This window comes from Rousettus aegyptiacus, unplaced genomic scaffold (assembly GCF_014176215.1).
Source record: "Rousettus aegyptiacus isolate mRouAeg1 unplaced genomic scaffold, mRouAeg1.p scaffold_m13_p_5, whole genome shotgun sequence".
Classification (NCBI taxonomy): domain Eukaryota; kingdom Metazoa; phylum Chordata; class Mammalia; order Chiroptera; family Pteropodidae; genus Rousettus; species Rousettus aegyptiacus.
In genome coordinates, this window is record NW_023416308.1 from 97,604,912 (window position 1) to 97,632,554 (window position 27,643).

The following is a 27,643-nucleotide window of genomic DNA, read 5'->3' on the forward strand; positions in this document are numbered from 1 at the left end:
CCCCACCCCCTCGCCCTGCCCCTGCCCCAGACTAGCGCAGTCTGTTACTGTAATAAGCAGCTAGGTTAGATAAGGCGACGGGTGATGGGATCATCTGTGTTGAAGCCGTATTATAATGCCTCGGTCAACGGATTTAATCTAAACCAAATGCTTTGGGATTCTGAAAGCTCCAGGAACAGAGAAAATATAAGTTTTATATTTGTCCAAGTTCAAACAGAGAGCAGACAGAGAGATTCCAGAAGCTCAGAGAGTGGTAGCAAAAAAAAAAAAAAAAAAAAAAAAAAAATTTCTCCTGAGTTCAATCAAAGGAACAAGCAGAGTATGTATACTTTGTATTCATCTTTTTTTTTTTCTCTCCTATGCACTTCCTCTTCTCTTGAAGGGATACCTGCTTAGTGCCAAAATTAACTTGACCAACAAAGTACTTAGCACATAGTAGGTCCTCGATAAATAAATGCTTCTCAAGTGAACAAACGGTCAACAGTGTAGAGGTTTAATACCCATGTTTTCAGCATCAGGCTTCACTTTGCCCCTCCTTAGCTGTGAGACTCAGGCAGGTTACCTAACATCAGAGCCTCAGTTTCCCAATCCACAAAATGGATCTAATAATACTGGTAGGTCGATGAATGTAAAGAACTAACATAGTGCCTGATAGACAGTGGGCAGCTTCCCAGCTAAGGTCCATCGCCTCCAGCACCTATGATTCTACCTACAGCACAGCTCTTCCTTTTCCTGACAACTCTGGTGATGACAGTGGAGGTGGTGGCAGTGATGATAATGATGATGTTCCCTGAGCCTCTGGAGAGATAAATAGAAATAACATTTCTGAAGTCATCTCAAAATTTGTTATACTTTGTCTTTGTCAGATCCTGCATGTCTAAAACTTGAGAGTCTTCTGATGAATCGGATAATGTTTGCCAGTCTATATTCAAGACACAGACAGGACAGATGAATTTCCCAAGGTCAGTCACACAGTTTGATGAGTATAGCAGACGTAATTCCTTATTTACTAACTTCAAGTCCACTGCTCTCTTCCCCAAACTCTATAAAGCTGTGCTTTCAAAGTAGCAAATTACAGTTGTTACCCTCTGCAAATGATATTTTTTATAACACCATTCACTTATTTACACACTGAGCAAATATTTTTTGACAGCTATGTGAATTTGAGCCTCGATTTGTTCCATCACTTTCTATCCCTTTACCCGGTGTTCTTTCCTTCATAGCGTCTCACTCTAATTGTTTCCTTACCTATTTATTTGTTTCCCATTTTTATTGACTGCGTGCCTTTCCAAAGCCAGTAAGGTCCATGAGAATTAAGACTCTGTCTCATTCAGCATTACAGCCCCAGGTCCCAGCGCAGAGCTAGCATATCACAGGAATTCCGTAAATATGTTACATGAATAAATCATGCTGATTTCCTCTGGGTTTGGGGTATTCCTTTCTTCTCGAGGACTTGAATGAACCACAATCCTAAAAATGTCTGTTATGAGCACTCCTTTAAAATAATTTTTACTAACTTTTAACTATCGTATTCCCCCCCTACCCCCGCCATTGAGGATCAGAAGGTCCTTTTCTCCCCACTTAAAACATGAGTGTCATATAACCCCTCCCCTACTGGCCACAAGGCAGCTCTGAGATGTCTTAGGTTGAATTCATGAATGAAGGCAAGCTCATAATTTTGATGCATTAAGGCCTGGGGTGTGGTGGTCCCTCTAATTTTAATATAGCATTAAAATTATATAAAGTAAAATATCTTATTTTGAATTCTAAGTCTGTGATCGCTTTCTTTTCCTTACAATAATACAATGGAATTTATTTCTTTTATATCTGTCTGGGATCATGTGGCTAATTTTGAAGACTATTTTTTAGAAAAAAATGGAAAAATGATTTTCCATTCTTTGTCTCATCTGATGCAAAAAAAAGAAAAAAAAACTTTTCGGGAGGTAGAAGAAAATGTTATTCTCATTTCACAGATAAGAAAACAGATATGTCCCATGAGTAGTAAGAAGCACATCCATGGCAGAAACTCAGAGCCTCATTGGATATTTAACAAAGATTCAATGAGCCCCTACTGTGTTCCAAGCACCGTGCTGGGCTCTGGGAACAAAGCAGAGAACAGATAGAGCAGAAGTGGACGGTGTCTTAGATTCCTAGCCTAGTGTCCTTTTCTAATCTGAGAACTCTAGCCAAGGACAGTGATGTTAAATCATCATTCGATATATTTTTCCTATAAAAATATAACAGTTTTTAGGAGGTTTCTCAACAATACCTTAACCAGAGTTAAAAGGGCATTTTAATAGTATTTCTGACCAAGAGTATGGTAAGCTTTGATGAGATTAACCAAAGTATTGTTGTAACATGACTTGGAATAAGATGATCAGAAAGTTCTCTGAACGTGTGGAAACGTCACCATCTTATATAAAAGATACGTGCACTAAAAAGCACAGCAGTGGAGACGGTGGGGAGTTCCAGCCCAAGGTACTCTGTTTTTCAAAGAACAGGTAGCACTGACTTCCAGGTAGGCTCCAGACATCGGCGGCCACGCGTCTGCCGAGTTTCAGCCCAGCTGCCAGGGCTATCAGTGTTCCCCATTATTCCCCCGACAGAGAGAGAGAAACAGCATGTATTCCCTTCTGCCTGTAAGAGCAGCAAGTAAAATGGCTTTGTGATGGTAAGGAATGTCGACTTAATTAGCTTTTTTCTTCCAGGTAATAAGTGTTTTCTCCAAGGAATGCCCCAAATTAACAACACTGTTTGAAGAAGTGGATATATCCTTGTCTTTTCCCACTTAAGATTCATAGATGCAAAAATCACACTCCAAGATAATAAGGAATCTTCATGGTTTATTGTTTTCGAATATAACAAGATAACATATTAACCACAGTTAAAGTTAGAATCTATTTCATCTGGCTTGTATTTTGAAATCTTTCATTGCGAGTTTGGATCCTATGTTTCCCAAACCTTAAAGATCAGGGAAATCAGAAATGCTTTCTCTTACATCAAGAGTTCTTTACTGGAAGGTTCACAGATGTTTTCCAGGTAGGCCTGTGAATTCCATGAAACGGTATGAAAAAAATACATTTTTTTGTACATGTATTTTGTAAGTTTACGCCTTTGAAAAGATTCTCAAAGAAGTATGTGAACCCAAATAGTTTGAAAACTTCTCTACTATTGAGGTTTTGAATGTTGTTATAAGGAATTTCACATAATTTTTGGATGTTTCTTTAAACTTGGCATTTGAAACCAAAATGTATAGTCACCAAAGACATACGTTAAGAATGTAAGATGCCCAGTTTACATCATGACATTTCATTTGTACAGTTTGGAGAAGCATTTCTTGCCTCTGAAAAGCAGAAAGGACCATCCAACTATAACTCCACTTCATGTGACTCTGAGGATTTCAGCTCCTGCGCAGCTGACCGGAATGATGTTCTATGAAGCAGACCCTCTATTCCTGTTGTACAGTTGTGATGTCGGTTTGTGGTCCAGCACAAGAGTGAAAGATGGCTGAACCTCATCTTACCATCACGTTGCTCTGGCAGTGGGACTGCTGGGCATTATTCCTGAGTCCTTGTGGGACAGCCCTGTCCCAAAGGTCTCTGCCATCTAGGTACTTGCCGGCTAATTGGGGACACGAAACATGTGCTCAGTATATATGCTTTTTTTTTTTTTCCTCCCAACAGGCTACTCTATAGACTGGAGAAAACTACAGAATGTATACAGGATTTTACTAGAATATAAAATCCCTATGGCTAGCATTGCCCTTGATTACAATATGTCTTATTAGGAATCTAGGGATAATTTATAGCTGATTTATCAGTGTTGGTAATTCTGTAAAATCTGCTGGTGAAAACTCCAATAGTTTTGAAGGAGAAATTCTAGGACTAAGTTTTTAAATAAACTACACAGATTTCTTTTACAGAAGTGGGTTTTCCTAAATTCAGTGCGTTGAGCAAACTAAAGCAAACTAAATAATTGGCCTTTCTGCCACAGTCTTCTGTTTATAAGCAGGTGAAGAAAGTTTTCTTTCCTGTAAGATACAGAGAGAGACAAAATATTTTTTTCACATACACAGACTTATTTATATACACAGATACATATATATGAAGCTCAGTGGAAGTTGCTATTTTAAAAATATTTATCAGAACAGGTTCATTAAAACTTGATAAGGTTTGTAAAATTTATAGAGGCATCCCTTTCAAGGCCTGATGTGAGTTATGAAATCTAATTTTGTTTTCATAGCTCTGTGATAAAATTTTATCAATGTTATAAAAGGGGTCTTTACGAAGACTGACCGGAAATCTGAACTATCTGGCCAGGCAATAAAAACACATTCCTGAGCTGCAAAGTGTCAGACAAGCAAGGTTTACCTGAAATTGATCGATAAGTCTTCCTTTTACAGTTGAGTGCATTCACTTTACCTCATAGGATAATAGTTTTTTTTTTTAATGGTTTTTCCATTAATATCACACTTCAGTGTTAGTAAGAAACAAGAAAGACATAAAAGGGAGAGAGACATGCCATCAAGAAAGAACGTTGTGATCTTAATGGCAGAACACTTGTGCTCAGATGAAGTGCTTGTGTGGTTGAAGGTTGGGACTTTTTTCACTGATAGTTATGGGTTGAATTGTGCCCCCCCCCATCAAAAAAAATTCACATGTCAAAGTCTTAACCCCCAGCATCTCAGAATGTGGTCTTATTTGGAAATAGGGTCATTGCAGATGTAATTATTTAAGATGATCCTAAGACATAATTAGTTAAGATGTAATTAGTAGGGGCTCACCCTACTCCAGTATGACCGGCGTCCTTAAAAAAAGGGGAAGTTTGAACACAGACAGGCAAACAGGGAGAATGACATGTGAAGATGAAGGCAGAGATCGGGTGGTGATTCTACAAGCAAAGGAATGCCAAGATTGTCTGCAAACCACTAAAAGCTGGGACAGAGGCATGGGACAGATCCTTCCCTCACACTTTTCAGAGGGAACCCGCCCTACCGGCACCTTGATCTTGGACTTTTAGTCTCCAGAACTGTGAGACGATATATTTCTGTTGTTTAAGCCCCCAGTTTGTAGTAGTTTGTTACGGCAGCCCAAGCAACTAATATACAAATGAATACAGCCACTGGGTAAGAAGTGAGACCCCTGATAGCTGTCCCAATGAGCTGGTGAGGGTCTCTCCCACGCACTTGACAGTGCTCCTTCCACCTCGAGTTGAGCAAAGTATAACTCACTTTGCCATACTTAGCCATCATCAGGGAAGTCTTCCAGGCGGGAAGTGACTAAATCATAGAGTTAGTCCTTGTTGAAGGCCAGTGAACTCATTTTTAGAATCACCGATAACCATGCCTGAAATTTCTACAGCATTGAAAACTTATGAAGGCTTTCTAGGGTGATAAAATGGAAAAAGCATGAGCTTTGAAGTTAAGTAGATCAGGATTCAAATACCAGCTCTGCCACTTATTGGCTGGTGGCTTCGGGCAAGATATTTCACCTCGCGGAAGCTCAGCTTCCTCATCTGTAAAATGGAAAAGTAAAAGTAGAAAAAATAGCTACTTCTAAAGGTGGTTATTAGATTGGAACAGACAACAGCAGTGTAAAAGGCCAACCTGGTGCACGGCATGTGTAGAAGCGCTAAGCCGTATTAGTGCACTTCCCCGTTTATGTTTCTCATTCGATCCTCATACCAAAGTACTTGTCCAACAGTGCAGGAGGCAAGACTCAATCCAGGCCTTTGATACCAAGCCCAGAAGTCTTTCCCTGGGAGTGGAACCACCTTCAGTCTCTGGCCACTACTAAGCTGTGCCATTGCCCCCCCTCTGTTGTTCTGATAAAATCCGGACTGGGTTTCTGAGGGTCAGAGTGATCTGGATGCAGGTCCTAGTGGATACCTGGAGAAAGGCCCTTGCAAAGAGAGGCTTCACAAGGTCAACTGGAATTCCGGCTACCACTCTTGTTGCCCAGTCATACCTTGCTACTGAATCAGAATCACTTTTAAAGTTGGCTGGGACTTCAGAAATGAAAGTCTACTTTCTTTATTTTATAGAAGAGGAAGCAGGAGTTTAGATGGGCCCCCAACCAGTTAGCATCAAGTTTAACGGTCTTCTGAACCTCAGTCTAATGCTGCTCCTTCCATTCTATTATGTCCCCAGTGGTTACAGTGTCAGCTTAGAAACGGGAGAACCAGAATAGATCTAAGGATACATAAAACATCCTCAGAATAAGCCATTGCCATTGAAGAGAAACGTCTTTGGTGGAATCAAGGTCCTTCCTAGCTCTATGATACTTAGACCAACACAAGGTAAAGGTGGATTTCAAAATTGTGCCGCCAGTGCAATTAGAACAGGGGTGGGGGATGTCAGCACTTTTTACCTTCTCTGGAGGGGCTGAAGTTTGCTCCTCGCCGGCCCCAGTGCAGAGCAGCTCCTTAAGGAGCTTGTGGCAGTTTCAGAGTAAGTGGAGCGAGTAAGGAGCAGTGACTCTTATTTGGAAATCTCCTAAATTGGCTGACTCGCATTTATATGCTGTTTCTGGCAACAGAGATCAGTCTGGGTCACCTCTACCACTGAGTAAATATGCTGAAAATTATTACTATTTCAGACAAATGTTTAACTGTTCTCAGATTATCTATGACACGGAGGGCCAAAGTCACAGCAATCTAACCTGGGAGTGAGTTTATTTTACCTTGTGATTTATGGAATGAGAATTCTGGGTGCTCTGTGGGACTAATTTAATACGAAACATTCAGATGTCTGTCTTATAATGCCATTCATCTTTCCTTAGCCTGCCTGCACCAGGGGGCATGTGGTTCAGAGAGCAGACTCTCCCTTCTCAGCCACAAATCATCACACTTGTGAAAGGGGGTGACGGGTCTTCCCTTCGAAGCCGGGCTGCCTGCAGCAGAGGCAGCAAGCAGTTCAGGGTCCCTCTGGGCACTGATGAGAGAAGAGTGTTTTCCACTCTATCAGGCCTCGGGAGTGTTTTGAAAGTTCCAGTTAGCAAAGAAGGAATCACAATCAGCATTGTTCTGATTTGATTTCGGATAAAGAAAATCTAATCAGTCTACACTGCCTTACAAACAAGTGCAAGACTTGTTTTATGAGAAAGTTGTGTAATATTCTATGGACTGATGTGATAAGGCACGTGTTAGCTCAGGTTGCTATAACAAAGTGCCACAGGCTTACGAGCAACAGAAATGTATTTCTCATGGGTCTGCTGGCGGGCAGTCTGAGAACAGAGCGCCAGCGCCATCAGATTCCGGGGAGCGCCTTCTTCTGGGCTGCGGACTGCGGACATGTCATCGCATCGTCACATGGCAGAGAGCAGAGCCCAGGAAAGAGCTGGAGGAGGAGAACATGCGAAGGTACAGAAGTGAGAGAGAAGAATCGATTTGGGGGGAACCGAGGGAGCATTTAGGATGGAAGCGGTACACATCTCTGTGATCAAGGGGTACAAAAACCGAGACTGCAGGGCTTGGGGGGAGCAAAATACTCCCAAAGGAAAACTCCAAACTCCTTTGCGTGACCTATGAGGCCCTCCAGAATCTGACTTTTGCCCACCCCACTCCCACCCACCTCACCCGTTACTCCGACACTGAGGCATCTGCACTATCCAAGTGGCCACATACCTATTGCATTCGCCTCTGCATGCCTGGCACCCAGAACAGCGAGCGCCTGGCTATATTGATAGAGGAATTAGTTCCTCGAAAAACTAATCTTCTTTGTATTTTCTGTTATCTAAGGAACGTGTCTGTCTCTCGACCTATATGAATTTCATTTATGGGACAAGCGAACAAGCTTGAAAATTAATTTTTTCTAAGAGCACTTGATACCGAAGTGAAATCGTAGCCTGTGGAATTTCATGCTCTTAGATGAGCCTGCCAGGGATGCAGGTGGCTTAAGCTTCCACATTAACTAGACTTAGAGCAAACGTAGAGCAGAGAGGTTTAGCCTCTCTCTTAGCAAGATGCTCCTTCATTGAAGAAAGGGTCATTTTGGCAAATAGGACCCCAGTACCTGTTCCAAATCTCTTTTTCTTTGTACATATAAAAATATATGAGAAGACTCCAGGAAGCTGGTGATTTCCCTCACCTTCAGAATAACTCTGCTCCTCAATAAATGTAGCCTAGCCTTGACATTATTCTTGTGACCATTAAAATAGCAAGACTTTATCAGTACTGAAGGCAGCTTCATGAACACGGGAAGATTCAGCACCTCGGACTCACTTGTTTCATATCCAACATCTGGGTCCTGGCTACAGTCTCTGGGTGGTTTGTCCCAACCCAAGAATGTTTCCATTATTTCTCAAGAAAATGGTGAAGAGTAAACGTGAGGACACTTAGACTCAAACCCTCACACACACAACCAAGATCTGACTTCTTTGTGCTTCTTAGCCTTCACAGCCCCTTAACACAAAAATAAAATGGTCCACAGTGCTCTTGAAACTGGTACTTAGAGCTTGGGCCATATCCAGCTGACAGGCACAAACTTCCTGGGTCAGTTTCTCAGTGTGGCGAGCTCCCACTCCCCAGCCCAGGGACTTCTTAAATGCTCAGTCCCTGCCCCACCTCAGGTGTACAGGATAAGATTATGATTGAGCCTGAAACTCTGTATTTTATCAAGCTCCTCAGCTGATTCTTGCACACATTAAATTCTGCGGAGCATACTAAAGAAGCACCCTTGCTGATCCACAGATGGCTCCAGAGAGGATTGTTTATAAATTTAAGAGAAAAGCAAGGAAGACAGTGGTGAGAAAAGCCAAAAGGCAGGGCAAGAGAAGAAAGAGAGGAAGAGGCGAAAGAGTGACATAATGAAACCTCATACTTGGGCAGGCACCGACCCAACGACCCAACGACCCAACGTTTCTGAGGGTGTCTTCCTCCCCTCCTTTCCTCTCCAGTGCAGTCTGCAGGGTTATGTAAAAAGAGTGTGCCTTTGGGCAATTTTCTTTACAAAAGCTGCTGGTGGTGGCACCTAGAGATCGACTGCCCAGCTGTCTCAGGTGGTCTGACAGAGGTGATATTCTTAAATATCCACATCCAGCCTAAAACCCCAATATCAATTCCCAAGTTCAAAACTTCTAGGACTGATAAGCCAAGACCTAATGCATCCAGCGGTTGACTGAAATGTATATTACCCCCAAACCAACACAGGGATATTGCAGACAATGAGTGATAGCACAGCCAATTCAGAATCACCATTTTACTTGCCATATAAATAGAGTTTCCTGTTTCCTTTCTTCCTCCCTTCCCCATTCCAGTTGCACTATAAGCATAAGCACTTTCTCCCTCCTCATATATTTCTATTTGCACATGTGGAGCAGGGTGACAGCCTACTGATAGCAGTTTCATATTACAGACTTGAAGAATCAGAAAATACTATAGCTGGCAGCAGGCCCCCGCTGAACGTCCACCGTTAAGCAGTCTGTCCCTTTACTTTCACCAGCACTCACCTGAGTGGTCTTTGTTGACCCTACTCTGCAGTTGCTTCTGGCCAAGCAGCCCCAAACCAGATCACTTATGCAGAATTCTAGTTTATTGTGTTGAGAACAAAACTGCTGCTCTTTCTTTCTGCTTACTTAGCCTCAGGAGGGAATTGAGATGTACACAAAAGCAGGAAGGATCTGGAGCCACCGGTTTAATAAAAACAACTGAGGAACACTGTTGGGACCAAATTCCATTTAACTGAGGACATTTGCATCTGATTTTGTGGTGATCTAGAGTACCACAGACCTGTGGGTTTTGATCATTCTCTTCCAAATGATGCCAGAAAAGAACGTGCTGCCTTGGTGAATCACAAATCTCAATGACACTCAGCACACGTGGGCTATTATTAAAGGTTAGCTCACAAATGCTATAACAGCTACTGACCACAATTTCTAAGTGATTCTCTCAGGAAAGAGAACAGATTTATCTTTATCTTCCATTGTTATTGTTTGCTTGTTTGTTGCTTTGTTTTCTTGACCCACAAAAAATATTTGGTTATTATTATGAACAATCAAGATTTTAAAAGGCAATTCAGGGTTATCGCTCTATGAAACTACTTCTGCATTTTGAATTACTACTAATGGGTCCTGTTTTATAAAGCTGACATAAGTACCCAAATAAAATGCTTCTTATTTACAAATGCTGTCAAGTTAATCTCAAAATGTCTGTCAAACATTCAGGCATATTGCTTTTGGTTAGCTGGCTTTGAAACATGCAACTTCACTCCAACACTTAATCAGGCAACAAAAGCTAGAAGTGGGGAAGAAACATCCAGAAAAGTCCTTCTCCTGAGAACAATCGCAAATGTTGGTATGCTGTTCATTAACATCTGGATCACCTTAAGGGTGTTTATGAACCAGCAGGAAATAAATTTCTGGAGAAAGCCACAGACATGAAGATAGTTGCTATAGTATTTAATAATAAATGGTTTCCAGTTGATAGAAAAATATTGAAATGTGACTTATACATATGAGGCTGATTCAAATTCGATAAACATGTCCCCAAAGGAAATGACTGGGTTTATTAAAAGCCCAGGAGGGCTGAAGAGAATTGCAACAGTCTTCATCCTTGATGAAGGTGGAGTAACTGCTCCCCAGTCCACCTTCCAGCCAACCAAAGAAGTTCAAAAATAAGGAAAGTACAGGGCTGTTCTTAGTCCAAGTTAAAAGTGGCTATGAACTGTCAGGATACCCTGGGCAAGCCATCACCAACAAAGTAAGTGTTGCTGCCTCGCTGGTAAAATGTGATGTGTTGATGACTGTTATATTACATCTAAAATTCCATTTACTAGTAATAGAAAAGTTCAGTTAAGAGTTTTGCCTTATGTCTCCTGGTGCTTGATATAGCGTTGTGTGTGATATTACCAATTTTCGCTTCTGGCGTATTCACATGCAACAGTGAAGACTTCACAGGAATTTGCACATTTGATCCAGGGTGAAATTATGCCATTTTCATAGCAAATCAACTTATCTTTGGCAGCAAAATGATAGGTACTTTTGCACCTATAGAAATGCCTCTGTTTTCAAGAAATTTTGAAAATAAATAAATAAATAAAAAAGCTCTGTGTTTAATGGGGATTGTGATCCAGTCTTTCTAAGGAGAGGCTCAGCAGGTTAAGAATCCAGTTGGCCCACTTTCCAACTGGAAGCATGGTCCTTAACCCTTCTTGTTTTGACTTTCTTGTTAAAAAAAAAAAAAAAAAAGAGAAAAAGGAAAGCAAAATGGGGGTCACATGCAGTCCTGTTCTCCTCTGTATCACAAAGCTGTTCTGGAACGCCTTCACATCTCTAACACCGCACAACACGTAGAGGAAATGTCTGCAAAAGGGCAAATCGCTGTGGATGTAACATGTGAAATTTCACCTCAGTGTGCTCTGCTTTTAGTGGTGTTGGAGGCAGCAGGAATTTATTCATGCAGCCCTCCTGATTTGCAGACTGGGAGTAAATACTGGGCCTTTTGCACAGATTACCAAGAGCCCCCTTCAGTAGAAATGATCTATTGCCTTCTAGCATCACATTAAAGTGGTGGATTGAGGAGTGAGCCCAGCTGAGCCATTCTGTACACACCTAGCCAGGTTGCAATTTATATTCAGACAGAGCTGTGAGTGGCTTTTAGAGGAAGAGAGGGGAAAAGAGCATTTCTCTGGAAATTTTCCACCTGCACCAGAAACCAAACTCTGATTTGTCACTGCTGTTTTTAAAAAATGATTCTTTCTTCATCACAGGAAGAAATAGACAGATAAGTTCCTCTCTTTCTATAGGATCGATAACTAAGTTTGTTAAAAATCTCCCTCGATCCTTTTATTAAATATATATATATATATATATTACATGTCTTTTGCCTCATATAATGCATATATTCTCTCCCAGAGTTTCTATATTGAGCGCATAATCTGTAACTTTTATTCACTGAGCTATGTCAGGAATTATCCAGCTTCCCTCTTGCGAACAACATCTAGCTCTGCCCCGTTGTCCACTGTAACTACAGGCCACACCGAGGGGAAACTGGAGGAGGAAAGATCAATTCATGTGGCATCGGTGGCCACTAGCTATTTCATTTTCATTCAGTAAATGTAGGATTTTAAAATATAAATTTGAAAAATATGGTGGTTCAGCCAGAAAAAAATGTCATTCTGGTTCAAATTTAATGGTAGGTGGTCAAAGAGTCAATTTTATTATATATATCTTACATATATATAGTGTATGTATATGTATATGTATATGTATATGTATATGTGTGTATATATATGTGTGTGTGTATGTATGTGTATGTTACTTGAATCCACTAAATTGTTTTTTAGTAATAACTAATAGCTTTCTCTTTTTTTTTTTTTTGAAAGAAAATACCCCTAACAGTTATTTTGCTGGTATTGCTTTGTCTAGTTTTGTTGTCTTTCCAAAACTAGATCTGAGGCATCAAATGCCATTTTCCACAGAATGTGAACGTAATAACTTTCTAAAGAGACTGCATAAAATTAAAAAGGATGACTAGTAATCCCATCATGGCAAGCACATAAATGTATACACATAGGCTACATCAGCAAAACACAGCCCCGAACGCGATGGCTCTGCTGGGACTCGTGCGGACGCACCAGAGACTGCAGCTTCCCGGATGGAGACACCACAACGTCTGTGGCTTGAGGGCCCTGCTGCCTTCGGATTCTGGCATAATTTGCTCTGATCTCCATCAGTTGGTTTAACTCTGTCAAGAAATTATTTTGAGAGACAAATCAATGTATTTATAGAAAATAATTAAAAGTCCAGGATAACGAAACACTTGAAGTTCCCTCAGAAATCCTAGGCTCCCACCCAGGACTCTCTCATTACACACTTGACTTGCTTATCACATCAGATATGTGTGAACATTCTTTGGATTTCTACAGAAAGGCAGTTGCTAGAGAGGGCCTCCTTCCAGGCTTTTTATAAAGCCTGAATTGAAAGCTAACCTAGGAGTGGTCTAAGATTTGAACCCACTGAAAAGATGGCAGTGAGAACAGTGTTCAGATCTCATGACAAATGGCATAAAGCACTCTTTCAATTTTGATGTGGGTTTGTGTGAAAAAGCCATTCTAACAGCATCTGATCTGTTTTGACAAAACAAATTCATTTTTCAAACACTCAGTCTGATTCTCTGATGACTAACTTCCACATGTTAAGTGTTTTTACACTATAGTACATAAAATAAGTTATTACATTGAGTTTAGTTTTGAAACTCACAAGCTGTCTTATTTATAATAGTAAAACCAGAGTCACAGAAAAATTATTGGTGAAATGATTAATTAATTAAACGTCCCTGAATAAGTATATTTAAAAAAACCTACTAGTAGCATTTAAAAAAAAATATTCTGAATATTTAGATTTCTACTAAATAATTATTTCTAATTTAATTATTTCAGAAAAAAATACAATAAAATGTCACATATAGTAAAGTAGTTTCTAAATAATAACTAAATTAAAAGTTTGCTATCCATCAGATTTTCTATAACATATGTCACTTACTGGAAAGAATTCAGACAATTGCAGAAAACCACTAACCATTTCACCATATGAAGGTAATATGGGAAAAGAATCAACTTTCACATCATAGTAATTCATATGGTTATAGAATTGAAGATGCAGAAATGAACGTTTGTCCACACAGCTTTGTCACAGGTCCACAGAGCTAACACACAGAAAAAATGGTTGTGAGAGTAATCGTTTCATTTCCAATTTTCTCTCTCCCCTTCACGGTTTTTACTGGTAACAAGCTAGCTTCCAGGAAAGCAGCTTACATTTCTCACTGCATTTTGGATATCCTTTTGGCTAGGTTGACCAAAGCATACTTAGCTTTATTATTCAGAAAGGCCCAACGAACACAGCACACAGCGAGGCCAGGAAGGCGGGGTCCAGACAACAGAAGGCCATCCCAACAGTGTGAAAGATTAAGCATAAATAATGAAGGGACTTGGGAAGTACCTCCTGCTGCACCACTGGTTTGCTTATTATTCAATTGTACTGTAATATTTCAAGTGTGTTTGTTCATATACTTAATCAGATTGAAAACTCTTTCGGGGAAGGAACCCTGACAGATTTCTGTTATAGGCTATGTACTCTGGGAACTGTCAGAAAACTGTCAACTAATACTTACTGATGATAAGAACCCATCATGAGTGTCTTCCAAGTAACCACATAATGAAGGTCACCAAGAGCTGGGGCTCTGAGTAACGATGACTGATGGGGACAACAGAATACAAAGAACACAGGATTGGAGGCTCTTCCTTAACGTAGGAAGGTGCTAGAGGATTGCTGCGGCATCCCTCCAAGAACAATGCTGCGCATCCCAATAAATTCCCACTTTCCTACTTTTTCACCTTCATTCCTATAATTCTGTGTCTTGTGGTCTAAATGTGAAGATGTGGTTGCATTTGTTTTAAAAGTTTTTGGTTTATATATCTTATATATAAAATAGTACTAATAATTTTATGGTGACTTTTTAAACAAAATAATCTAGCTTTATTATTTTAGGAATCCCAGGTAATTAATTTCCTAACTTTTTAATTTTCTTTGAGGTGATACCAATATTCTGCAGAATTTCCTAAAAGTTTTGTCTTTGCTAATATAGGTTTACCTACAGAAAGGGCTTTAAATCCCTCAGAATAAGTAAGATAAAGAATAAGAGATGGTTTAAAAACAAACATATATTCTTTTCCACTGCTATCATTTATCAAAGAAAATTACCAAGAAATAGACAAGATGATCAAACAAGTATATATTTACTTGTTACTAAAGAAATCTACAAACTAAATTAGTTACTGTTAATAAAACATTAAGAAAATAACTTGAAAAGTAGGAAGTCAGTGGAGCCTCACTTTCCTCTGGGTTCATGCTAAGGAAGTACCTTCAAATTAGGCCCTTTAGAATTTCTGCAAATAAGTCCCTTGGATGAGGCTCAAGGCTAACAGAACTTTGAATTCTTTTGAGCAAACAGTGTCGACATTGAGGTTCCGGCACATAAATATATAAATTTATCTTTAATAATACAGAAGTTAATTATTAAAAATCATCATGATGAGATATAAAATTTAGTGAGTTTTTTGACGAAAAGACTGAATGTTTTAATTCATCAGAAACTTGATGGAAAAGAAATCGTCACCCATACCTTTTTGGGTTATAAAACCCTGTCCCGCGGACACACAGATGACCATGTCTCGCTCTATGTCATCCCATGACTCAATCGGCTCTCCATCTGAGGTGTACAGTGTTCTGGCTGGGTGGACCATATTGAGACGAGAGGAGCAGTCGTTCAGCAGCTGAAACACAAAAGGACAGACATATTGGAAGGTGGATTGTCACAACATAATTAAGTATTAAAGAATCGACCCTTTAAAGAGAACTATTATCCTCTTTTGAATATTCATTTTACTTACAATTGTTAGAAAGAGAAATGGAAAGAGATGGGAAGTAGGACAAACAAAAATTACCTAAAGTGCTTGAACAATGAGGAATATCAGGGCTGTTCAGTAGACTCTCCCTTTCAGTTCCCTAGTTTGCCATGTGGGAACAGACTTCTTGATTTTTAAGAAGTGGGTAAATATGAAAACTCTGGTTTGAAAATCTAGACTTATCGGAATAGCTTATTATTATTATTAATTTTTTTTTTTTTTAATGATGAGACAACACAATTCATGGAGTGCAGGACAAAAGCACTGATCTGGAGGCGAGGGGACCTGGGCTCTGGCCTCTGACCTCAGGCAAGTCAAGAAATTTCCATAGTAAAGAATTTCTTCAACTATAAAATCAAAGTTTGGGTCTAAGACCTCTATGACTCTATAATTCTATGATTAGAAAGTTCTTTTTTTAACTTGGTAAATGTAAAAACTATCTAGAAGGGCTTTATTTAATTTTTCTCAATTTTCCCTGAAATACTTATAAAAACATATGTATAGATGTAAAGTGTCAACAGTACTAGAAAGATTAACCAACATGCTTTCAGACCCTTGAGGGTAGTTCCATTAAAATATGAATAAGACTTTAAGACAAAATAAGGAAAGCAAGCATGAAGAAAGTAAGAGATTTCTATCAGTATGACTTCCACCTATCATACAGGCCAAACATTTGTTCCCCCAAAATGTAGGAGCCAGATCTACATGAGCTCCAAATCACCATCAATACTTTGTTTTTAGATCTACTTAGAAGCTACAACTCACCACAATGCAGCCTGGCATGGGGCAAAACTGGGCACATAATAACATCTTGCATCTGGAAAACGAATCGGTAATATGAAGCAAGACACTAGAGTGATGAGACGCAACTCACAGAGCACAGTTTTCAGCTGCTATTTTGAGCAAGGGATGAATGAATTGAATTGAATAATAATTGAAGTTATCTGATAACACATTCCCTTCTGTAGCGTGAACTAGTCAGAGAAGAGCAGTGGGAGAGTGGTGTTAAATGCAGCCCTACCCCTCCTGCTAAATAACAACCAGTCAGCAGCAATTTGACTGAAAATTGTGCATATGAACCAGCCCTCCCTCTTAAGATTCAGGGGAGAATCCTGACAACTCCCAAGGAAAAATTTAGGGAAACCAAAGAGAACGAATCTATCCTGTCTACCATCAAGAGGTGTCACCCTGCACAAAGAGGTTTAAATAGAAAAGTGAACAACAGCCACAATGTGAACTTTATGAAAATATCCTACAACATAAAAAGAGGTACATTATACTCAAGATGAAGTTTAGGAAAAGGTTTACAGTAGGAGTACCTGTATTTCGTTCCCCTAAAATTCAATAAAATGTGACTTTAATAAACACACACACGCACAGAAATTAGATGACAACTTAAAGAAAAGGAGCACTGCAGAGATGACAATGACAATGATGATGATGATGACAGTAACAAATAGAGCAGCTAAAATTTATTGGTACATCTATATAGGCTAGGAACTTTTCTGAAAGTTTCCAAGGACAATTTAATTTCATTCTATGGAAATAACTATTATCCTTTTTTTGTTAATGAGAAAAATGGAGAATAGTAAGACTAAATATCATAATCAAGGTCACAGAGCTAGTAAGAGAACAAACCAGGTTTCAAACTGAAATGAATAGAAAACTGAATGAGAAGAGGAGAGAAGTTTAGGAAATAAAAACTCTAATAGCATAATTAAAATATATCTTAGAAGCAGAGAAAAGCAGACTCAATATTGTAGAAAATCAAATCAGTATTAGGGAGGACTAAGTTGAGAAAATCTCATAGGACATAGAGAAAGGATAAGGCATGAGGTTTATGAAGAAAGTTAAATACCTACAATGTAAAGACATCAGATATTAAACCTATACATTATTGATGTTACTGAAGAAGAATTCAGGGGAAAAAAAATAGAAGGAAACTTTTCTGTCTCAAGCAAGGGGGAAAATTCAGTTATGTTCAGATCTGTTTTCTGCAACAATGAATACCAAAAAAAAAAAAAAAAAAGGAGCAAAATTTAAGAAGATTTTAGGGGAAAACATTTTAACATAAGAATTCAGTAGCCAGCTAAATTATTGCATTTGGTTATAAGAAACGAAAGATATCCTCACAATACTAAAATTACAGACATTTCAGATTATTAAGAAATGAGTGAAATTCCTTCACCATGGGAAAACCATAATATAAAATGACTAATATTAAGCAATAAGACTACTAGAACATGATCAAAACTGCTACAAAAATAGTGAGGAAAATAAATGAATTAAAAAATTTTTAAATGAGTCTTCATAGAGAAAACATAAAGTAAAAACTGCAGAATATCACCAAAAAGGGGCATGAGCAAGGAAAGAAAGGCAAATCATTCCAACTCTCTAGTTATCCATGTGGGTAAAAGATGCTGTTTCTTCTTTTTTCTTTTGTTAAGAATATTTATTTTTATGATTATAACCAGTGCCAAGCATAAAGTAAATTATAAAATATCAATATGTTTTTTTTGTTCATCAAAAATAGGCATTTAGAATATAGAGTGAAGGGAAATCCATCCCCAAAGCAAAATTGACTATAAATAACAACTATTTTTAAATGTGAGACTCTTAAAAATTGAGAAATTTTACAAAAAAAAGATATATGTATAGAAAAGAATGACACAGAATTGAATCCAGCTGCAAAGACTGAATACTGTCAAAGGTGTCAATAGTCATGAAATTAATTAATAGCCTAATATAACTGCAGTCAAAACCTCTGTAGGATAATTTTAAGATGTTGAAATGTAATTCCAAAATTCACCCATGATAATCAATAGTCAAGGATGTTCAAGTAAAAATAGAAAACAAAGTGCAGTGATAGGCAACTTTTATCAGACATTAAAATATATTATAAAGCTATAATAATTCTAAAAGTATTAGGTACATAGCTTAAAAACAGAAGCTAATGTATATAAGAATTTAGTATATGACAAAATTTGTATCCCAACTCAGTAAGGAGAACAAAAACTGATCAGTCAGTAAATAGGGTTGAAATAACTATTTTAAGCTAACTACAGAAAGCAGAAAAAACAGCTTCATTCAAACATTACATCAGAAAAGATACTCAACTCTAAAAAATTTGAAAAGAAATCAAATGAATCTTTACATGACCTCATGATGATGAAGGGCTATTTAAACATTAAAAGCAATCAACAAATAAAAAAATATATATTCATTTCTTTCTGTAAAAACGTCCCGTAGACACAATGAAATCTTGGGAATTTGTTACAACAAATCTGATAAAGTCACATATACTAGCCTTACTTTATTTTTTAAAAAACTCATATCAGTGTGAGAAATACTTCCAATAGAAAAATAACAAAGGATTTAACTGGAAATTCACAGATGACTAATAAATAGTAAAACAAACAGAGCAAAGCAAAGCAAAATCACTTTACAAGTATAAAGTAATATACATTAAATAATGGATAGCACATTTTCTCTTGTCAAACATGAAAATACATGCTTCTCAGTGACTGTGCTTAGTTAGCGCTATTGACATCCTATGTATACCACAGATAGGTGGGAACTCTTATTCACTACTTGTGGGAGCGCAAGCTCCTGAAATATTCCTAGAAAACAATTTAGCAATAGCTATCAAAATTCTCAACCATGTTTATATATTTTGACTTAGCAATCCTTCTAAGAATTTATTTGGGAGAAATAATCAGAAAGTTAAGTAAAATTTACACATAAACAGATTCAATGGAGCATGCTTTAAAAATGGCAAAAATTTTAAAACGACTTAAATAGCAAACAACAGAAAAGTAGATAAATAAATAATCCATCTCTTTGGTAGAAGATAATGATGCCATTGAAAATAATGTGGTTTTTTTTTTTTAAAGAATGTTAAATTATATGGGGAAAAGGTCATAATAATTTGTTAGGTGAATAATGTAGGTTGCAAAATTGTATAGACCTTGTGATCTACTATGAACACAATGACAAAAATAATAGCTAAAAGAAATCATAGAAATATATCTACTAAAATCATAATAACAGTGGCTATTTCTGGGTGATAGAATTTTCATTTCTTTCTTGGTACTTTTTCTTTTTCTAATTTGAACACAATGACTATATGCTGTTTTATATTTAGAAAACAATAAATTTTGTTTGAAGAATCAAAAATTTCAATTATAATAGATTCATATGATTTTCTTTTGTATTTTTTCTAAATTTTCCATAACAATAGTCATAACAATAGTCAGGATATTGTTCCCATAACAATATCCTACTCTGCTTAGGCTCCCCAAATAAATGCCATATACTGAGTGTCTTTTAAACAGCAGAAATTTATCTCTCACAGGTCCGGAGGCTGGGAGGTCCAAGATCAAGGTGTTGACCAATTCAGTTTCTGGTAATAGCTCTCTTCCTGGCTTGTAGGCAGCTTATGTCCTCACACAGTGGGAGAGAAAGATCTCTCTCCTTCTTCTTATAAGGCCACAAATTCGATCAGATTAGGCCCCCACCCCTATGACATCATTTAACATTAATTGCCTCCTAAAAGCCTTCAGTCATGTTTGGGGTTAGGACCTCAACACAAGAATTTGGAGGGTGGGACACAGTTCAGTCCATAGTAGTTATTAATTTTTTTCCTGCTCCAAGATAACCAAAGGGTATAAAATTTTACTTTCAATCTGGGCTAGGAGCAGTAGGGAGCTGTCCTAGAAATATGTATAGATAGGTCTCTGGGAGAAACTTGTATAGCTTGAAAAGATCCCACATAAAGCATAAATATAAACCTTATAATTTTTCCTACTTTACCACCAAAATGTCACTATTTTATAGAGATCATATTTCCTATTGGTAATTAGAAAATGAATGCTTCCTAATAAAAACATATACTAAATGCTAAATATAAATTAAATATATTTTACTTGGTTTTCACAAAGATCTATCTACATGAGACAAGGTCAATGAGTTTACAAAAATTTTAAAAATAAATTTGAAAATAAGGCATTCTCGGTATAATTAGATTCTAAAAGATATGACCTTTAATGAAATTCTTAATTCTATTTTTCAGATGTATCTAAATTTACTCATGTCTTCCTTAAAGTGAGTAATATAAATTGTTTGTCATTTTTGCCATAACAAAAGCTCATACATAATAAAGCAACAATGTTCAATGCATAATTCTTCATCCACAATCTGTTTTGTGAGTTTAATTTTTCTAAACCAGGTCTGCTCAGGGCAGGGCACATGGGCATCATGGAACTATTGCACAGTCCCTGTGGGCATGAGGCCCTGACCTCCACAAATCAAAAGGAACTCTTTCTCATTCTTTTGGCTTCCACTCAGACATTCAGAACTGTTCCTGGCAGAGAGAGAACACACTGATTTGAGATTCTGTAGAGTCAGAGGTGTTGCAGGGGTGGGAGAAGACAAATGCTTCAGGTCGATAGAAGGAGGGGCCCACACAATCATACATCAGAGAAAGATGCTGGCCCTGAAAAAAGCCACTAATCTAGTGAGGAAGCCACTTTGGTGCATTGATGACAGATGAGCCTTCATCAGTTAGAGCTGAGAGTTGCTCTAGCCATGTTCAAAGGGTGGGTAGGAAGGATGTGGTTAAATCATCCAGAATAGCCACAGCAGTAAAAGAAGTTGAGGGAAAGTCTGCATTTGATGGAACTTAAATGCTATCTGGGGGTTTCATTACAGAAAGTAGAGTGAAGGGCTTTGAAATGTGTTCTGTTCCTCATTCTTCTGGTGAAAGTAACAACCACTGAAACCTTAAACTTTTTTGGAACCAGTGTCATTAGTCAGATTCCCCCAGTAAAATGAACCCTACTCTTCCTGTGGTCTATTTGTTTTACACACATAGTCCGCTTTCTGGAAATATTCTTTATAGCTTGATAGCCTAAAAGGATACATTTCTAACTGATTGCAAAGAGTCTTAGGCAGGTCCCTGAAAAGAAAAATAGACAACATGGAAAAGGAAAGGGATGAGAAAGAACATTTAAAATAAAAACTAAATCAAAAGAAGAAATACCATGCAGAAAACTTCCTAGACATTTCCTAAGTATTTTTCTACACACTCAGGCCACATCAATACCCCCCAAACATTGCCTTCACGATGCCATGACCTTATTCAGAAACAACTAGTGGCTCAAGCACTTTAGTCTGGGGTAGTGTTATGGACTGAATTGTGTCCCCCCCAAAATTCATAGGTTGAAGCCCTAACCCCAAAGTGACTATTAATTGGAAAAAGGGCCTTTAAGGAGGTAATTATGGTTAAATGACATCATAAGGGTGGGGTACTAATCTGATAAAACTGTGGTCTTTTAAGAGGAGGACGAGACTCTCCACATGGCAGCCCAAGCAGACTAATAGAGACAGCATGGGGCAGCTACCATGCGCTTTTAAACAATCTCCCAGTTGTAGGTATTTCTCCTTATATTTCAGTCTAAACACCATCTACACCTAATTTATAAATTCTAACACCCATACTTTTGTGTGTAGTGCCCCCTTATCCTTCTTAATGCTATTTCTGCCTAAGATGTCAACCGTACCCATTTCTCAAGTTCCATCAGAGGTCCTGTTGACTCCGGGTGGGTAGAGCAGTGCCCTCCTCTGAAATTCCCTGCCTGTACTACCAATTTGACCATATCACATGCTGTTAGTATTTCTCTGAATAGAATGTTAGCACCCTTAGCAAATACATTTTTCTTAGAAAAACAATCTCTGTTCATTACAACAAAATATGGAACACATAGAAAACCACACAAGAAAGAAATACTACCTTTATTAGGTCACCAATAATAATATCATTCAATCAATACTTCCAAAAAATAAAATTTTTCCAGTCTTTTTTTTTAGGTGTGTGCATGTATGTATATAGATTCCAACTCCACATGCTTTACATTATGCTTCTTTCACTTAGTAAATTTCAAATATCTTTATTGTCATTAGTCTTCCTAAAGTTGATTTTGAGTTGTAATATTCCAGCCTATGTACTATAATTCATTTAACCAACTCCCTATTGATGAGTGTTTAAATTATTTCTAATCTATCTATGTTACAAATAGGCCTGTGATGAATGTTCTTACTAAACAATCTTGGCATAAGGTCATGAAAATATCCTTGGGATAAAGTTCAGAAGTGCGCTTTCTTATGATATGAATAGCCACATTGTCCTCCAAAAACTTATACTTCCATCAATATGAGAATGCCCATTTCTCCACACATCCAAGTTAACCTTGATATATTTTCAAATGCTTTACCAATTTGAAATATTAACCTAATGAGGGCACAGATCATGTGTTATTTCATTCCTCCTACTGCTACCACTGCTACTCATATTAACATGTCAATTATACCGCGCTACAAGATTTTCAAAATCTTTTCATATATGTAAATTAGAATAATACTTTATAGCATCTAGCACAGTGCCCTTTTTGTACAAATGTCATTAAAAACTTGCATGATCATGGAATAATATTAGGGTGGGTCTTTTACATGCTACATGAGAGTCACGAAAATCAAAAAGTCACTCCTCCAACGTATATATGTAATTTTTGTAAAAGTTATTGAAGTTTTTGCTATCCTGAGTCTGATAGGCTATCTTTAATCTTATAGTCCCCTGCTCTACTTCTTCCCTCTACCTATTTATTAATCATTTTATGTTCTCTCACTAATTGTTCATTATTAGTACTAGCTGTAATGGTTAAGTGCATTCTAAGACTTGGCATTTATAAAACAAATCGAGATTTTTAAAAAATTATTTTTATTTTTCAATTACAGATGACATTTAATATTATTTTATATTAGTTTCAGGCATACAGGATAGTGGTTAGACATTTATATAATTTATGAAGTGATTCCTGCCAATTAGTCTAATATCCACCTGGCACCACACGTAGCCATTACGACATTGTTGACCGTATTCCCCATACTGCACTTTACACCCCCGTGACTATTTTGTAACTACCTATTTGTACTTCTTAATCCATTTACCTTTTCACCTAGCTCCCCAACCCCCCTCCATCTGGTAACCATCAGTTTGTTCTTTGTATCTATGAGTCTGTTTCTGTTTTGTTTATCCACTTATTTTGTTTGTTTGGATTCCACATATAAGTGGGATCATATGGTCTTTGTCTTTCGAACAAGGTATTCAATGAAACCAGCAAGGAACATTTCAGCTTTGTTATAGAACTTATTCTAGAATGTTCTCCCTCAAAAAAGCTTTCATTCTCTTTTTTTAAAATCATTTTGCTCTAATGTGTATAAAGTGTATTTACTTGCATTCCTAGTTTTAAGTATATTTTCCACATTTTTGTCTCTTCTTTCTCAAATATTGCAGATTGGTCGTCAGCTTCTAAGGGATGTGGTTGCTTTCACAGTTCTTAGTCAAAGTTCCTGTCGAAGAGGAGTGGAGTCTATGCCACACTTTGAAACTGGACCAAAGCCCGGGGTCAGAACTCCTCTGACCTGCTCCTACTACTCTAGGTGCTTCGCCCACCTGCACGACGTCCTCCGGCCAGTCTACTGCATCGCCCTGTCTGTCCCTCCATACCCCACCAACATCTCATCTTCATGTGACTTCCTCTTGTCCCTCCAAAATTTATACGAACATTTCACAAAATAAAAAAGTCAAATGACTATTTAAGATATCACTGCAACAAATAAGAGCTTTAAAAAGTCTACCCAAATCCATTTATTAGGTGCCTAAAAATTTAATTTAAAAACCAAGACAAAATGTCAAATTTTATATCTTGGGTATTGAAAATAATAAATAAAATGACTATCTTTTTCTTCATCAATATTCTAATTTTGGAAAGTGAAAAGTCTTCCACAGTTCCAGGATTCTGGACATTAAGCCTACGATAGGTTTTCTCTAATGAATACTGTTGTTTTCCCTACAGAAAACATATCTAGTGAATAATCCTGACAGAGGAAAAATCATTCTTTTGTGAACTGGGTTTTAACATGGAACAGGTAAACTATTTTAAATTATTTCCAAGTTTAGATTTTACTCTCTGGCTGCAGTGGATTGAATTGTCATTGTTCTCTGGTGGCCAACTGTCACATTCTAATTCACACATCTATCAGATAGCATCGGACTCCATATTTTCACACAAATAAGCAAGCTCATTTAATCATCATATCAATCCATAAGGAAAGTATTAGTCCCATTTTACAGTTGAGAAAATGAGGGTTAGAGAGGTAAAAAAATTTGCTTGACCTAACAGTCTAGAAGTGCCTGAGCTGAGATTTGAGCACAGGCCTGTGAAACTCTCTCTTTTCACACTTTACCTCTGAAATCGTGTTGCCCCAAGCATACGTGCCATCTTCAGGTCTGCATCCATTTAGATAAATCCAGACTCGTTTCGTGTTGGGTTGTTTATACAGGCTGCTCTGTTTGAGCGTCACACGTTGAGTTGCAATTGGAGCATTTCTCTTGGATTGGAGTTCTTGGACCTTAGAAAGGTGTGCCTGTCAAGAAAAGAAAAGCCTAGAGAATGCCATGTTTAGAGAATTGTCTTTTTAGTGTGTGTGTGTGTGTGTGTGTGTGTGTGTGTGTGTGTGTGTAGAATGTGACAAAATGGAAATCTTATAATTGTAAATTAAATTGAAAAAATTTTAGAAGTATATTACCCTCTCCTATCACTGACTCTTCTGTAAATTTCCCTTGCTTCAATGAATCACTGAAGGCAATAATAATCATTACAGTGATAATAATAAGACACTTATTTTGGCCAAGCTCTTATTCTTCATTTATAATTTGAAGTAATGAAGACAGATGTGTTTTTGGACTTCTGCATGGTGTTTCTCCTACTGAGTAATTTCTCTGCATCTAACAAATGAGTTTTTGATTAGAATCACAACATCATTTCCTTTAACCAAGAAATGCTTAAGAGAGTGTGCAGGACTGTTGTTTAAGTCTTTACTCACTGTCTTTTAAAATACAGCAGCTACCCTTATACTTTGCCAGATCCCTGCCAGGCAGCTTTTCAAACTGCTCAAGTATGTCCTAGTTCAATGCTTTGCATTCAGTCCATGGTCAGTGATTTATCCTTCTTAACTTGGCAAGAAGTCATATTTCTAGCAATGCCAATTCCTTTTTTCTAGTAACCTTGATTTGGGCACTCACCTAAAATTTAGATTGAACACATTTCACAATTCGAGAAACCCTATTAAATGAGAACATATCATTCTAATGAAAACTTCACAAAGCAAAAAGTTTTCCCAGGTCTCTATCCCCAATATTCTCTCAATAGCTGACCTTTCTCTTCTTGCCTTTTTTATGTCTGGCAATCCTGAACCATTAAGCAATTGGATTGAAACAGCTTTTCGAATTCCTTACTTTTGAATGTCTCCATTGCAATTAGTATTTTGCTCCTTGCTCTTCTTACGTATTGAGACATACCCTTAGGAGTGATGAGCAGTGAAGCCATAAGGCTCAACTCGACTACACTTATTATAATTACCTTTGTACATATCCACTGGGCCTTTTTCTCTTCTTTGCTAAGGTCATAATTTCTGGTCTCCATTCAAACAAAACAGACTTTCATATGAGCTGGCTGTCTTTTAGATAGCTACTCTCCAAATGCCAACTCAATGCTTGGCATATGCTTATGTGGTCATAATTGACCAGATGCTGAGAACATATTAATAGTGCAATTTTAAATTCAGCACTGTACTTTTAAAAGCATTTAATAGAGGCAGAGTCTTTAATGTCTGGGGCCCTAAAGTACATACCTCTGTATGTCTTATAAGTTCCATGAGCTTAATTTCCTCTTGAGTCTGCTCATTCCAGCCTCCTTCCACCACCACCGGCTGCACAGGGCTTTTGTTGGGAACCATGGTGGCTGGCTGACATGCTGCTACTCGCCGCCCTGGGGAAAGAAGTCTCTGGAAATGTTGTTTCTGATGATGGGCTTTCAGATTTCAAATAAATTGGTTTGGTTTTCTATGCATAAATCATTCCACTTGGGAGCATAGGATAAAATACTAAATATATCATAAAAGCAAAGATGCCTAGGGTAATAATATCTAACAATGCCTCTTCATATGGGAGCTTGAAGTTTTAAATAGCCAGGATACACATACTCACTGTACAGACAGAAAAGAAAGATAGCATGCTGACTTCCACACTGGCCCCAGCCTCTCATCCATGATATGGTTCAGAGGTAATTTAGTCAAATAGAATCCATGACCTATATAGCCCATCATCTCTTCCAGTCATGGAACATATGTTTTGTTCTCTTCACTAATAATAAGCCTTTCCCCCACAATTAGCTTAGGAGCCTGGGGATTAAGTGTTTCTAAAATAATATTAACCCAAGAGACAAGAGGCCTTTTTTTTCTATCTAATAATACCCCATGAGCACGATTAGTTTCTGACACTTCTGCCGTGCCCTTTAGGCTGTTAAGAAGCTGTGGTAAGAGAAAATATTTATTGGAATACTGAATTCCAAAGACTTACAGGCATAATTTAATAAGTGCAGTGATTTGAATTTATGCATTTTTTTCAACTAGACCACTTAAAGTCATTATTAAAGAGGCTTACAAGTCATACTTACACAAATTTTGTGTGTGTGTGTGCTGAAAATATATTCAGCATTGAGTCTCATACTGATCTCTAAACTTCTTAAATAAAAATAATGCTTTCTTTCTCTTGTATTGTTCCTTCCAGAAACCTAAGTTGAGTACCAGCTATTGTGCTAGATGATGCAAAGAAAAATATGTTCGAGACCAAGTCCTTGCCTCAAAGGTTTACACTTTGGTGAGGAAGCCAGATGTCGAGGAAATAATTACAACCATAATCGATCATAACTGTGCTGCACCAGGAAAGTACTGGGTTTATAAAAGCATGTAACAGGAGTCACTGGCCTAGTCCGAGGTGTCACAGAAGACTTCTTTGAGAAAGTAAATGCACTGAGTCCTAATTTTATTGCCAAGGGACTCTTAATGCACAGATTTTCAGACTATGACTACAAAGAAAACTCTTTGAAGATAACTTAGTACTGGCAGAGGATAAAGCATCGGTGCTCTTGTAGCAAGTTTGTGGAAATAGATCCAGTAATAAGAAGAAGTAGCAGCAATGACTTTTCAGGGAAACTAAAACTCTATGTACCTAATACGCATTAATATGCAATTTATAAATGTGGAGAAAACATAATTGATTCAGTCAGCCAATGAGTAACAGTGGCAACGCCATTAAGTAACATGCTTTGGAGCAGACCACAGTGG

General features: G+C 37.7%; 1 protein-coding gene across 9 annotated transcripts in view; it reads right to left on the bottom strand.

Moving 5' to 3' along the window:
* Window positions 1–2,846: 2,846 nt before the first annotated feature.
* DCDC1 (doublecortin domain containing 1) overlaps window positions 2,847–27,643 on the bottom strand; it is a 358,252-nt gene continuing 333,455 nt past the window's right edge. For 8 of the 9 annotated variants that reach the window (XM_036220547.1, XM_036220543.1, XM_036220542.1 and 5 more), the window contains 5 exons: window positions 26,150–26,286; window positions 24,704–24,883; window positions 15,118–15,268; window positions 12,572–12,681; window positions 3,660–4,030 (listed from right to left, as the gene is read on the bottom strand). In XM_036220547.1, coding sequence (XP_036076440.1) covers window positions 3,968–4,030; window positions 12,572–12,681; window positions 15,118–15,268; window positions 24,704–24,883; window positions 26,150–26,286 — 641 coding nt within the window. In that variant the 3' untranslated portion in view covers window positions 3,660–3,967. Of the gene's footprint in view, window positions 3,622–3,659; window positions 4,031–12,571; window positions 12,682–15,117; window positions 15,269–24,703; window positions 24,884–26,149; window positions 26,287–27,643 lie in introns of those variants that run through there. The other variant, XM_036220546.1, reaches the window with a different exon arrangement.